Genomic DNA, 16,175 nt, shown 5'->3' on the forward strand with positions numbered 1-16,175 from the left:
AAATTAAGTGAGCGTCCAATCAGATCATTCAAGTTGAGTAGTTTATTCACGAACAATCGAAATTCAAAAAATGGCCGCGATGTACTAAATATAATGAGTATCCAGACTGAGTTCTCCGTAACAGTGAATTTATTTTTAAAGTCACAGCCTGGATTTAACGTTACTATGTGATATCGCTGTGTCATGTTATCTAGGAGTATTCTTACCTGTTTCACTGCAGCATCCAGGCATAATGGTATTTTACCAACCCGGAAGTTGCGTCTCTGTTTCAGTCGTGTGGATCTGAAAAGACGGACATTTACGCGGAGTATTCGACCATATAGCATTTCGTGCTACGATGTGACCTCTGACACAATATATGCTTTAGCGTCCGGTCATGGTAAATGTGGTATTGCAGTTATCCGCTTGTCCGGGCCATCTGCTTCATTAGTTTTAAAAGAACTCACTGGTCGGAAACAACTACCAATACCACGACAAGCTTCCATCAGGAGATTGCATGATTCCGTTTCTGGCGAACATGTCGATCGAGCTTTACTGTTATGGTTTCCGGGTAAAATCACTATATTTCTTCAGCAATGTTTATCGTTAGACCATGGAGGTAGAAACTTTTCTACCTCTATGGTTAGACTAAATGTGTTTGCAGGATGTAGAAACTTTACTCCTTGACTTTAAATGTTTTTTTTTTTTATTTATTTATTAGTATAAGTGCCAGTCTTTTGAATTTGTAAGAGTTTGGTAAGAGTTCCTTAGGACACTCTCATCCATAAGTCCAATCCTTTCCTTGCACCCGAAGGATATGTATACTAGTAGTTATCTAGGGGAACATATACACTGTATATAATTACATTGGGGAGATGGAGTGTTAGGGGTAGGGGGTTTTACAGCAAGTCTCAGAAGCCAAAGCCAACCGTTTAGTCATAACCCAAGCAGTTAGCTAGTTAGTAAGTTTGCAAATTGGCTGCCCCAATACTTCTGAGACTTGCTGTAAGGATCTTTTTCAAATTAATATTATGTTCTGGAAATGGTACTAGTATTTAACTGCTGGCTATTATTTGGTATTTTAGTAACTATGTGATCCTTCCTTTCTGGATGCAAAGTCACTTGTTTTACTTTATAAAGCCTTAGTTAAACCTCACCTTGAATATTACGGTATATATTAATTAACCTAGTTTGAGAGCTATATAAACTTTGTCATATTGATATGTTAGTAGCTGTTCAATATCAAGCTGCAAGCTTGTTCTAGCACTAAAATCTAAGGCCAAAGGGTCTAAGGTCTGAGGCTAGACTATAGTCTCTCAAATTACCCACACTGACATACAGGAGGATACTCAGGAACATAATTCAGTATTATAAATGCTAGAATTACAGGTATTCATCCAAGCAGGATATTCTAATTTTACACAGTCAATCATAAACCTGAGGGCATGATCTGAGAAAATTAGGGTCACGATGAGATGTGATGAAAACTTCTTCACACCAGGAACAATTTACCTAGTAATGTGATCACAGCTTTAACATTGGACATATTTAAAGCAAAACTTAATATACATGTACACTGGAATAATTTGAAATATAATAACTGACACAATAATTCATCACCATCATGTTATTCACTATCACATTCAATCAAGAAAACAAATAGGTCTGTAGCCTCAACAGTGTATTAAACTTTGAAGTATACCGGTATGTATACACATGTAATCTGACAATTATTTTTTCAGGTCCAAATAGCTTCACAGGAGAGGATGTTTGTGAATTCCACATTCATGGTGGAATAGCAGTCATTAGTGCCTTGTATCATGCATTGGATAATATACCTGGAGTGAGACCTGCAGAACCTGGAGAATTTACTAAAAGGTAAGAACTACATTATGTGGTTTGTTTGCAGAGGATTGTGACTTCAAAGGTTTTTTAAATATTCTAATGTGAGTGATAATAATAATAATAATAATGTTCCAATAACAACATCCACTTAAACAATAACAAACTAAAGAGATAACACATCATCTCTATTGGTTTTTCCTCTGCAAATGAGTCATACCTTCTACAATACAGTATCTCACTATAGATTGATTCCCCTGATATGAATTGCAAGAAGTTGAGAATTACCTGAGTGTCATTTCGTACAGGGCTTTCCTGAATGGTAAATTAGATTTGACTGAGGTTGAAGGGCTGGGTGACTTGATTCATGCAGAGACTGAAGCACAAAGAAAACAGGCACTCCGACAGATGGAGGGAGAACTCAGCAAATTATATAAAGATTGGAAAGATAGATTGGTAAAGGTAAAAGTGGCCTATTGTCACTCACTCACTCACCCACTCACCCACTCACTCACTCACTCACTCACCCACTCACTCACCCACTCACTCACCCACTCACCCACCCACTCACTCACTCACTCACCTACTCACACACTCACTCACTCACTCACTCACTCACTCACACACCCACTCACACACCCACTCACACACCCACTCACACACCCACTCACACACCCACTCACACACCCACTCACACACCCACTCACACACCCACTCACACACCCACTCACTCACTCACTCACTCACTCACTCACTCACTCACTCACTCACTCACTCTTTTGTATATTTCTCACTTTATAACAAACAGAATTCTATATGTTTATGGTCTCTAACATTAAATACACAACAGGGACTGTGCATTGCATTATGTTTGTTATAGTGCATCTATATTATATCTAGAACCTTTAAATAACTAAATTGGAAATGCTTACTCCTATGTTGGTTTATAATAATTAAAGGTAGTAACCATTAAATATCACATACAAATAAGCTGATTTTTGCCAAATGTCACATGCATTTAAAGTGCCTGTGAAATGGCTGCTATTTTCACGCCATTAATTATCCATTGATACATATATACATTGTATTATTAATTTTTATGTTTCTAAGCATGAATTATTTTTTAAAAGTGAAAAAATGTGTTTTAAACTCAATCTACGGCAACCTTATTTTTGTGTATTTTAAAACGAGGCTCCTCATTAGCTTCTTATTTGCATACAGAAATTCCTCTTGTGACGTCAGAAGGGGAAGTCGCATGGCAGCTTGCATTGCCGATACATGTAAATAAGGCAAATTTCTTCTGCAGTTTCCTAGTCTTTGACTAAATTTTCACTTATGTACTTGTTCGTCGAGGAAGAATGGACCATAATAAACACATAGTATCAATTTTTGTTGCATGGGCTTGAGTTAGATGCGAAATATGTCCGTTCTGGTGTAGTTGGTCACCGTGATCGTCAGCGGCGCACGTTTGTACACAGTCGCTGGACAAAATAGAATTTGACGTCGGAATTATCTCGTTATTTAGCAGGTTACTAGGCACGTCACTACACTGTTTTATTTCATCGATCGTCTGAGTAAAACTTTCAAAATTAAAATAAAAGAGAACATATTTTGACATTCTAAACATTAGACTATAGTGATCACTATAAAATAATTAAAAAAAATGACAAATCACAGTTACTAAATAAATGACAGCCGCGTGGAAATTAATTGAAATTTTGTTGAAATAGGTGAACGCGTCGGGTCACGATGAAGGCAAGTGTGTTAAAAGCGGCGTTTAATTGGATAACAAAAATAATCGAGATCGACACACATACAGACAAATTCAGAGTGGATTCGAGTTAGCCTGATCCATGGTGTGATTGTCATAATTATAACATCATATTGAAACTTTATTTGGTGGAAACACATTGACCAAGCCCGGATTCTTATTTCATAAATTATTACGTAGATCAAGCTGCAAGCATGGAGGTAAAAAAAGAACAGAGGTGTGAATTCGACATTCAACACCAATCATCAAACAATTCAGAAACTTTTAGCCCTCGAAAATGAAAACAATTAGCAGTGTGTAAGGGCTGTGTAATTTCCTGTTTGTCCGACGCTTCGTTTTCGTGTCACTGTCAAAATTATTGCTACCTTTTACTTAACAGGGACTAAATGGTCTCTATAAAACGATAATCACGATCGCAAAAAAAGTCAACTCATTTGAAACACTTGCCGGACGTCTCTCTCTCTTCTGAAATCCGCCTCGGTGATCATAGTCCGGAACATATTTTTCTTTCAAAAGTGTTGCGCCAGGTTTATGTTGTCGGCATTTCTCTTTAAACCTAGTTGTTTTTTCATGGACGAGGACAGTTTTTCCACAAAAAGGAATTTAGGTTAAGTGGCTTTCGTCCACTGATGTCGCACCTTCGGTTAGAAACGTGTGAATACTTATACTATGACTATACGTTTCACTGCAACTGCCCACAACACAACATCTAAATACTCTCTCTCTCTCTCAAAAAAAAATGGACAAAAAACTCCGACTGAAAAACATATATTGTTTAAAAGTATACTGAATGACCGGTGTTATTACGGCTTATGACTTCCTCTCACCTTTTGGCATTTGGTGGCGCACTTTCGGCGAGAGTCGGAAATCCGGAAACAGTCGACCGTTTCAGGATAGGTGGGCGTGGCTACAACACGAGAAATATCCAAAATTTACTTGGATACGAGTAATCATTTTCAATAAAAAAATCAATAACTGCCCATTTCAGTGGAACACAGATCTAAAATGGGAAACATGAGGGTGGGCATTGCACAGGCACTTTAAGTTCAGAACTGTGAAGCCTAAAGGACAGCTAATCAACCACAATGTTTAAAAATACTAGCCCTGATTTAAAATATGTATCGCACATGTTTTATGATATGCTGATTGAGTTTGTGCAACAAATGAAAGTTCAGTCTATGTATTGCTTATTCTAATTAGCTAATAACTTGTGCATTACAATCATGGAATATTTATATTCTTGTACTAATAACTTATATGTTACAGTATGATATATTTATTTACTTATAACATACCCCAGACTATTCATACCAGTGTTATTGTGCACAATAACATTGTTATTGTAATTGTTATGTTGTGTTATAAGCACATCATAATTCCTATTTATTTACTAAAAACGTTTTTTTCTTGCACTGAATTTTCGGTATTCAGTCCAATATGATGAAACAATGTTGCATTTATTTCTCTTTTCATTACAGTGCGCAGCTAACATAGAAGCCTATATAGATTTCAGTGAAGATGATAACATAGAGGATGGAGTGTTGGAGGACGGTATATAAACTATATATAAATCTACAAATGTTCTGAAAGCTAATTACACCACCTTGTTCATTGGTTGAAAGCTGTTTCTAAGAAGAGTAACACAACTCTCAACTGCATGATGAGAGTTCTCCCTGAGAATGATTTGTAACAACAGAAAATTTTATTTGTAACAGTTATCGATATTCAAATGTAAAACCTTCTTTTATTCTTTGGCTCGATACTATATATACTCCACCTGCCACAATCCGTCATATTTGACATTTATATTGTATTAAACATAGTAATATAATTAATATAACATAAGCAGTGATTTGTGAATTATACTGTGATTTATGATGAAATATATGTGATAATGGGAATGATACACTCTCCAAAAAGGCTGTCAAAATTATACATTGTTCAGCTTAGTTTGACCATGGAGCCATGGTTTGACCATGGATGTATTAATTAACACAGGATGAACCACTGACCAATTTCCTTTGATATGTCTGTTTTGCCGATGATTATTTTGGCGTAATAAATAAACATTGATGTTTACTTCTAATTACGCTTAAGATCGTAATCGCTTAGCCGAGTGATTCCTAAATCTGTTTACATAGTGTGTTCGGCAGTTCTCAAAGTCGTTCGGCACATTCAGATCATCATGTGACATTTTCCCCTAAACATAGGTGGCGTCACACATAGTGGAGCTCATTACCACTGAAAGTGAAAACAGAGTAACAAAAAAGCAGCAAGTTTTTAACCTGCTATCTTGTGCTATCTTGAAATATCTTACGATTAAAAAATTAGAGCAAACCCGATCGTCAACAAACTTCTGTCAATCTGATTTATTTCCGGTGTTTGGAAGTTCATCTGTCACATGCAGGAACTGCGCATGCTTGTCGGTTGCTGTTTTTGAAATTGGTAAATGGTATGAAATATAAAATTTTTCACGTTTTTCACAATTTTTTTCTGGGCGTATCCTTAGAAACAAGAAACATGTTCAACGCAACATTATGAAAAATCATTTTGTGGAATGTCAACATGATTAACAGTATTTTTGTAATTACATTTTTTTATATTTTTCCTTAGCAAATAATTCTGTTAAATTGGTAAAAGATGAAATTAGTGAACATCTTTCAGACAACAGAAGAGGTGAAATGCTACGTAGTGGTGTTCATGTTGCCATAGCTGGTCCACCTAATGCAGGCAAAAGTAGTCTCTTCAATGCTATATGTGAGTAGATTGCACCATCAAATAATTGAATAGTGTAGGAAACAATGCAGTATTTCTCTCACAACTATCAAGCACTACTTACATGTGTAGTCACACTTCATTCCTTGGTAATAATTATTGATGTAAAATTTTAACAACTTTTTTTTTAATTTATTGGAGTCTCATCCCATACTACAGTAGTTTTACAGTAACCAAATCATCAAGGTATAATATGTGTGAAAGCTGTGTACATATGTCATAAAAAAATCAAGATAGGGTTTCTTTTATTCTTGACACAATTTTCTAAGAAATTGTTCCCATTCCTTAATGTAGCTGATCGACTCTTAAGCCTGGGTCATTTTCCAAAACAAATATAAGAACGAAATTAACAAATGTTGAATTAATTTGTTGTAATTGCATATTGAACCAAAGATTTCCTGACAATTTAAGGGAGTATTCATATATGCTAAATTATGTGTATTGATTACATATTATCTATAATATTTCTTAACTTAACTTCTAAACTGGCTATCAGTTGGCTTTTGCTTTTTCATGAAAACTATTATTATTTTAAAGTGAGTATCATTGTCATCAATAATTTCATCTTATTCTCTGTAGTGTTTACCTAAGCCAGATTTGGTTATGTGGCAGTTTTTAGCTTTGCTTTGAGCCAGATGCTTTTATTGTATAACATACCAGTATGCCACATTAATTATGTCAGATAGTTCCCTCTAAATATTTTCATTGTGTAACATACCAGTATGACACATTCGTTATGTCAGGTAGTTCTCTCCAGATGCTTTCATTGTATAACATACCAGTATGACATATTCATTATGTCAGGTAGTTCTCTCCAGATGCTTTCATTGTATAGCATACCAGTATGACACATTCATTATGTCAGGTAGTCCTCTCTAAATGCTTTCATTGTGTAACATACCATTATGCCACGTTAATTATGTCAGGTAGACCTCTCTAAATGCTTTCATTATGTAACATACCAGTATGACACATTCATTATGTCAGGTAGTTCTCTCGAGATGCTTTCATTGTGTAACATACCAGTATGACACATTCATTATGTCAGGTAGTTCTCTCCAGATGCTTTCATTGTATAACATAGCAGTATGACACATTCATTATGTCAGGTAGCCATCTCTAAATGCTTTCATTGTATAACATACCAGTATGCACATTCATTATGTCAGGTAGTTCTCTCCAGATGCTTTCATTGTAGAACATAGCAGTATGTCACATTCATTATGGCAGGTAGTTCTCTCCAGATGCTTTCATTGTATAACATACCAGTATGACACATTCATTATGTCAGGTAGTCCTCTAAATGCTTTCATTGTGTAACATACCAGTATGCCACGTTAATTATGTCAGGTAGACCTCTCTAAATGCTTTCATTGTGTAACATACCAGTATGACACATTCATTATGTCAGGTAGTTCTCTCGAGATGCTTTCATTGTGTAACATACCAGTATGACACATTCATTATGTCAGGTAGTTCTCTCCAGATGCTTTCATTGTATAACATAGCAGTATGACACATTCATTATGTCAGGTAGTCCTCTCTAAATGCTTTCATTGTATAACATACCAGTATGCACATTCATTATGTCAGGTAGTTCTCTCCAGATGCTTTCATTGTATAACATAGCAGTATGACACATTCATTATGGCAGGTAGTTCTCTCTAGATGCTTTCATTGTATAACATACCAGTATGACACATTCATTTTGTCAGGTAGTTCTCTCCAGATGCTTTCATTGTATAACATACCAGTATGACACATTCATTATGTCAGGTAGTTCTCTCTAAATGCTTTCATTGTATAAGATACCAGTATGACACATTCATTATGTCAAATAGTTCTCTCTAGATGCTTTCATTGTATAACATACCAGTATGCACATTCATTATGTCAGGTAGTTCTCTCCAGATGCTTTCATTGTATAACATAGCAGTATGACACATTCATTATGGCAGGTAGTTCTCTCTAGATGCTTTCATTGTGTAACATAGCAGTATGACACATTCATTATGTCTGGTAGTTCTCTCTAAATGCTTTCATTGTATAACATACCAGTATGACACATTCATTATGTCAAATAGTTTTCTCTAGATGCTTTCATTGTATAACATACCAGTATGACACATTCATTTTGTCAGGTAGTTTTTCTCTAGATGCTTTCATTGTATAACATACCAGTATGACACATTCATTATGTCAGGTAGTTCTCTCGAGATGCTTTATTGTATAACATAGCAGTATGACACATTCATTATGTCAGGTAGTCCTCTAAATGCTTTCATTGTATAACATACCAGTATGACACATTCATTATGTCAGGTAGTTCTCTCCAGATGCTTTCATTGTATAACATACCAGTATGACACATTCATTATGGCAGGTAGTCCTCTCTAAATGCTTTCATTGTATAACATACCAGTATGACACATTCATTTTGTCAGGTAGTTTTTCTCTAGATGCTTTCATTGTATAACATACCAGTATGACACATTCATTATGTCAGGTAGTTCTCTTCAGATGCTTTAATTGTATAACATACCAGTATGACACATTCATTATGTCAGGTAGTTCTCTCCAGATGCTTTCATTGTATAATATACCAGTATGCCACATTAATTATGTCCGGTAGTTCTCTCTAAATGCTTTCATTGCGTAACATGCCAGTATGACACATTCATTATGTCCGGTAGTTCTCTCTAAATGCTTTTATTGCGTAACATACTAGTATGACACAGTCATTATGTCAGGTAGTTCTCTCTAGATGCTTTCATTGTGTAACATACCAGTATGACACATTCATTTTGTCAGGTAGTTTTTCTCTAGATGCTTTCATTGTGTAACATACCAATATGACACATTCATTATGTCAGGTAGTTCTCTCTAGATGCTTTCATTGTGTAACATACCAGTATGACATATTCATTATGTCAGGTAGTTCTCTCTGAATGCTTTCATTGTGTAACATACCAGTATGACACATTCATTTTGTCAGGTAGTTTTTCTCTAGATGCTTTCATTGTGTAACATACCAATATGACACATTCATTATGTCAAATAGTTCTCTCTAGATGCTTTCATTGTGTAACATACCAGTATGACACATTCATTATGTCAGGTAGTTCTCTCTAGATGCTTTCATTGTGTAACATACCAGTATGACATATTCATTATGTCAGGTAGTTCTCTCTGAATGCTTTCATTGTGTAACATACCAGTATGACACATTCATTTTGTCAGGTAGTTTTTCTCTAGATGCTTTCATTGTGTAACATACCAATATGACACATTCATTATGTCAAATAGTTCTCTCTAGATGCTTTCATTGTGTAACATACCAGTATGACACATTCATTATGTCAGGTAGTTCTCTCTAGATGCTTTCATTGTGTAACATACCAGTATGACATATTCATTATGTCAGGTGGTTCTCTCTGAATGCTTTCATTGTGTAACATACCAGTATGACACATTCATTATGTCAAATAGTTCTCTCTAGATGCTTTCATTGTGTAACATACCAGTATGACATATTCATTATGTCAGGTAGTTCTCTCTAGATGTTTTCATTGTGTAACATTACCAGTATGACACATTCATTATGTCAGGTCGTTCTACGCTATTGAAAAATGCAAACTAGCTTGCATATGCAGTTTTTGTGTGTTAGATTAAGTTTATAAAGTGAAATTAGGTTGAGGAATGTTTACCCATAATGTATATTATGTTTAATTTGATGTTGTAATTTCATTACAGGTCAGAGACCAGCAGCTATTGTGTCTCCCATTGCTGGTACTACAAGAGATATTGTAGAAGTGTCTCTAAACATTGGTGGGTATCCCATAATTCTTAGTGATACAGCCGGTCTAAGAGATACTACTGATACTATTGAAATAGAAGGAGTTAAAAGAGCTAGGCTAAGGTGTGTTGCTATTCTAATTAAATCCAAGTGTGTGTTTTTGACGTTTCTAGAATCAATCCCATCCCAAATCCTTGTGCTATAAGTAAGCAAGTTTGAAATACCTTCCCAACATGATCTGACAGCACCTTCTAATCTAGACCCACAATTCATACAGCATAATTCTCACCCTCCAAGTGAAATCGATCACAATTCAAATCACAATTCTGTTCAAGACACTTGGTCTCTTTGATTTTTACCAGCCATTCAAGGGGTTTCTGTTCACAGCAAAAAATATTCATTACATGATCCAATTTGACCAAATCTTCAAGCATATTTCTCTCATTCCAGAACTGAGGATTTTTAGAGTGCATGTCTGGATGTCTTTCAAACTGAAACACCATTTGGCTTTACATGTATCCACCTCTTGTAAACTCATGTCATGAAACATATGCTATATAATCTTACAATGAAAACATACAGAGACATGTCATGCGTTGTTTTATTGGTCAGTGCTCCATGTAAAATCTACTGGAACACACTTTGCAATAGATATATGCATGTTTGTGTTTCAGATCACAGCAAGCAGACATAATAGTACTTGTGATGGACGCTTCAGAGCTGATACATGGAAAAGAAGAAATCATTGAAAATAAGATTCAACAACTTTTTTATCCTGCAAATAAGGAAAAGGGCAACAGTGTTGCGGAAGGTGGAAAAGATGCATCTTGGATGAAGGATACCATAATTGTGTTCAATAAGATAGATCAGATAACATCCGGACGTCTGCTCCACAACATTTCTCATTTTGAGAATTGTGCAATTTCTTGCATCAATGAAACCAACCTTGATATGTTTTTACAACTATTGGAAAAGAAAGTGAAAGAAATGTAAGTTGGTAGTACCTTCCTAATAGTTTATAGGGTCTTTTGACTTTCTCTGTACAAGTCTGTCAAAATGTTGCCTTGTTAACCATGTGATTCCAACACCACAAGTAATCAAGCCATCACACTTTCTGTGGCAACTATCAGTTGAAATAGCATGTGTCAAAAACATAAAACTGTCAAATCAATCACAAACATGTCACATTGTTCGGGAGATAAGCAGTGTTCTATATTTATCAACCAATTAACGTTGCACTACCGATTGATGGTACAACCAAAATTGAGGCAACATTTCAAAACTAGTATGACGAAGGCCAACAGACTCTCACAATAACAGGAACTAAGGTAATCAGGATATTATATTAGTCAATGTCAGTTGATAGTTTTATTCATCTCCAGTGTAAAACAAAAGAAACTCTGTCCACAATACCAGTTGTCAGCCTTCATCTATCCATATTTGCCATGCAGGAACTTTTTGTATTTTTTGACTTTTTCAAAGCAGTGGAGACAGGGATTTTTGTAAACAAGGGAACAGGGGCGCAGCGCCCTTATGCAATGGTCATGCACCCCCTCTGGCAATCATAAAATTCTGAATGACCAGGGATCACATGTGACTGATAGTAATTTTGGCCCCAAGGAAGCCATAGAATGCTATATTTTAACTTAGAATTATGAAAAAATTCCACACCCTGGTCGGGAGAACCCCATCTCCCCCACTTGGTGGCGCCGCTGAATTGCAGTGCTTCCTCTAGTTTTTTTCTAGAAAAAACCCTGGAAGATATATGTCAACTCATAGTTAGTACTTGTGTATGCTAATATGCATATAATTGCATTTCTTTGCAGTTGCGGAAATCCTTCTATAGGTAGTCCAAGCCTGACACAGACCAGACATCGCAGCCATCTCACTGCATGCCACACAGCACTTGCAAGGTTTGCTGAATATCAGGATCTAGTTATTATGGCAGAACAATTGAGAATAGCGCTTCGAGAACTAGGAAAGATCACTGGGAGAGTTGGTGCAGAGGAAATATTAGATGTTATATTCAAAGACTTTTGTATTGGAAAATAAGGACAGTCTGAGTTTCGTGAAATCAAATGTTTGCGACCATTAAATTTGGAGATAATGTGAAACTCGCGGCAATCTTGTCTACTTTTTCTGCATTGTGCTTTGGGTGCACTATAGATTACAACTTATAACCCAAAATATTCATTCTAAAGGGAGGATGCTGATGCTGAAAACTTAATCAAAACCGAAACTGATGTTTGAATATATATCATAGCTGTTGCATTTATTACACTGCACGTGTCAAAGGCTTCAAATAAAATTTCTATTACAAACTAAGTGTCTGTAGTGTTAAGACCAATTTACATGTCACATGTATTCGAAGGTCAGTAACACTACTTTTTGGCACGTCTCTATTCTAACAGTTTTCATTTATCAGTATTTTTCTTTGTTTTCCAGAATGAGGTTGTTCTCGTATGATCCAATCACTTTTTAAAAATGGGAATTTTTTTTTTTTGAACATAAGTACCCTGGATTTGAACAGATGATTTCCCAACAGACAAATTAATGCAACATGTACGAATCAGGTGCGACTTCTACAGGTCATTGGCCTTGTATATAAAAGAAGTTACATAACATGTACACTGACAACGCACAACCCGAAATGCGTCTACAAAAAAACCTAAACCTCGTCAAATTCAGTAACTCTAAAACTGATGATAGTTAATGGCCTGTTTGGAGTTTGTTCTCGTGAACATCAACCAGGCTGCTAACTAGGGTTCTTTATCATGCATTGTTGAAGCCATTCATTTAAATGCAGATTAATAAACTTTCCACAACTTGCAGGTTTTAGATTTGGGGAGGAGGGAGACTTGCATGGCTACACTGTCATGTGATGCTCATTCAGTAATTGATTTACAATCAATATACCTTTTTGATTTATGTAAATTAACCATAACTCAGCACTATTCAGTCTTAATGCAAGTCATGATCAAATCTTAAACACCAATTCATAACAAAACAATATGTAGTCAACATACAATACTTGTACAATTTCCCACACCTGTATAATTTTTTTATTTTGAGCAATCAACAAAATTGAGATTACATTTTAAGTTTATTGCTTTGAATGCAACTATTTAAGATACATGTGCAATTCAGAAATCTATAATTTGACAAAAAAATAGTTTTCCTGCAAAGTTGTCCTTGCTGGGACATACATCCAGCTTGCTACTGGAACACTTTTAAAGATGTACCGTACATGCTATACGTACAACCTTTTGAATAAATTAGTATTCTCACCATGAATATTCATATTTACAGAAACTATTCAAGACAAGGCATTTAGAAAAAGATGAGAAAAAGCGTACCACATAATTATGTATCAATCTTCTTGGGGTTATTATGTAATAACTGAAGCCCCATGTATCCAAAACATGCTCATATAAAATCTTGTGTTGAAAGATAAAGACGTGATCTACATGTCATAATGCTTTCATAAATAACAATTTCTGTGCAAATATTGTAACAGAAAACCAAATACAGTACTAACCATTTAAAGGCCATAATTTCGGACCAAATAATTTCTAATTGCATCCCAGTCTTGATCAATTTTATGCAGGTTTATTTTACTTTGGCAGTCAAAAACCCAAACAGCCTGTTAAATGCCACATTTCATCTCAGCTGTGTTAGCAAGCATACTATAATCAGAACCTTATTAACCAGTCAGAATATTCCATTAAAAAAAAAAAAACAAGTGAAGAATAAAAATGCTAAAACAACATAACTTCCAATAAATAAAATAAGTCCCAAAGCTAAATATTCTTTTAAGCAAGAAGTTAAATTAAAAAGAACTTTCAAAAGAAAAAAAAATATTGCACGAAACACTTGAAATAGGCAAGTACAAGTTTTGTGCAAAATTAAAGACCACCTCTCAATCAGAAAGTATTATTTTTCTCAAAGTACACTAGATACTACAAGATTGTTGTATGAAATATAGGATGTACCATTTATACTTGAACATAGGGGTGTTTACGATGAATAAAGATTATACATATACATCAATGCAAGTCCAGAAGGGTGATTAGTGCACATTTTGGGGGATTTTGGTACAAAATGGAAATATGATACGAGTAATCACAGTGTGATTAAAGTAGTTATATGTAATTCTCTCTTTTTTTATTATAAAAATTATTGATACAAAATTCTCCCAAAAGGCGAAATAGACATTGATGACAATTATTGATGTTTTGGGAGGACATGAAGCCCAATACCATTTCGCTTAAAAAATGAAGCGGACAATAATGATTTCAATACTAGGTGCCGCACTGCAGACACGATTCCTACACTTCTTAGAATGTTTAATGTTCAGTATCGCAATTATATATACCAAAAGCTGAACCTGATTATTGACATTGCGCTAACCAATTCACAGTCAAAGTTGTTGCACAGCACACATTCAAAGTTTTACACACATTTACATGAGATTTATTTGAATATGTTGCAGTGCAACAACTGGAGATTTCAGTGAAATTGAATTCTTTTGCCTTCTACTAAAACATCAGTAAAGTATCTTGCAAGCCTACATGTCATAATTAAGCAATTTATTGTAGCTCCTCTTCATTATTTTCAGCTTCTCTCTGCTCCATTTCATCTTGTTCATTATCCTCTTCCCTTTCCACCACTACTTCTTCATTTTCTGCAGCCTCTTCCTCTTCTGCTTGTTTAACAACCTCATCGTCCACAAGCTCACTATCTTCTTCTTCATCATCATCTTCATCTTGTTTTTCTTCATGAAGTTCACTCTCCAAATCTGCTTCATTTTCTTCCTCATCTCTCTGAACTTCAATATAATTGTCATCTTCATCTAGTTTTTCATTGGCGCCATCACCATCCGGGATCCCACCTTCATCCACAGCATTGTTCTCTTTCTGCAATTCATCTTCACCTAATTCATTGGATTCAACTATTAAAAGTAAAAGTAATACAACTTGTGAGCAATGAAAATATGAACATTAGAAACAGTGTGTAATTTTCATAATTACGATAAAACAAGACTCCCTGAAGTACTTGCCACCAGCTTGAAATATTTCTGATTGATCTGAGTCAAGTTTGTAGCTGCAAAGGTAACACTTTATTATGATAAATGTTATTGAATAGAAAGCCTAACTTGTTAACATTGAGGCATCACAATATATTACTGTATTGTCACCATCAATGAATGACTTTAATACAAACAATAAGGCTTGAGGGCACATATTTTTTGTTTGCAGTGGGACCTTAAAATTGTATAGTCGGCAAAATTTGGATTGAAGTCGTTATAAATGCAAAAGTTATGGTGTTCACGTCAGGAGTTTTTTGCCAACAGAAAAACATTACCAAACAGTTCCGTAGATACATTTACCAAACAGTTCCGTAGATACATTTACCAAACAGTTCCGTAGATACATTTACCAAACAGTTCCGTAGATACATTTACCAAACAGTTCCGTAGATACATTTACCAAACAGTTCCGTAGATACATTTACCAAACAGTTCCGTAGATACATTTACCAAACAGTTCCGTAGATACATTTACCAAACAGTTCCGTAGATACATTTACCAAACAGTTCCGTAGATACATTTACCAAACAGTTCCGTAGATACATTTACCAAACAGTTCCGTAGATACATTTACCAAACAGTTCCGTAGATACATTTACCAAACAGTTCCGTAGATACATTTACCAAACAGTTCCGTAGATACATTTACCAAACAGTTCTGTAGATACATTTACCAAACAGTTCCGTAGATACATTTACCAAACAGTTCCGTAGATACATTTACCAAACAGTTCAGTAGATACATTTACCAAACAGTTCCGTAGATACATTTACCAAACAGTTCCGTAGATACATTTACCAAACAGTTCCGTAGATACATTTACCAAACAGTTCCGTAGATACATTTACCAAACAGTTCCGTAGATACATTTACCAAACAGTTCCGTAGATACATTTACCAAACAGTTCCGTAGATACATTT

General features: G+C 35.2%; 2 protein-coding genes across 3 annotated transcripts in view; one reads left to right on the forward strand and one right to left on the reverse strand.

The window, feature by feature from the left end:
* Nucleotides 1–73: 73 nt before the first annotated feature.
* LOC100378791 (5-taurinomethyluridine-[tRNA] synthase subunit GTPB3, mitochondrial-like) lies at nt 74–12,488 on the forward strand. The gene is made up of 8 exons (XM_085507242.1): nt 74–550; nt 1,722–1,857; nt 2,130–2,283; nt 5,071–5,143; nt 6,206–6,349; nt 10,121–10,286; nt 10,838–11,152; nt 11,990–12,488. Exons 1-8 carry the CDS (start codon nt 184–186, stop codon nt 12,213–12,215), a joined length of 1,581 nt encoding a protein of 526 aa, XP_085363368.1. The 5' UTR covers nt 74–183; the 3' UTR covers nt 12,216–12,488.
* A 706-nt stretch (nt 12,489–13,194) lies between these two features.
* LOC102810412 (uncharacterized) overlaps nt 13,195–16,175 on the reverse strand; it is a 28,546-nt gene continuing 25,565 nt past the window's right edge. For both annotated transcript variants that reach the window (XM_085507240.1, XM_085507241.1), the window contains exon 9: nt 13,195–15,114. In XM_085507240.1, coding sequence (XP_085363366.1) covers nt 14,753–15,114 — 362 coding nt within the window. In that variant the 3' untranslated portion in view covers nt 13,195–14,752. The remainder of the gene's footprint in view (nt 15,115–16,175) is intronic.

Source organism: Saccoglossus kowalevskii, chromosome 13 (genome assembly GCF_978046115.1).
Source record: "Saccoglossus kowalevskii chromosome 13, keSacKowa6.1, whole genome shotgun sequence".
Lineage (NCBI taxonomy): Eukaryota > Metazoa > Hemichordata > Enteropneusta > Harrimaniidae > Saccoglossus > Saccoglossus kowalevskii.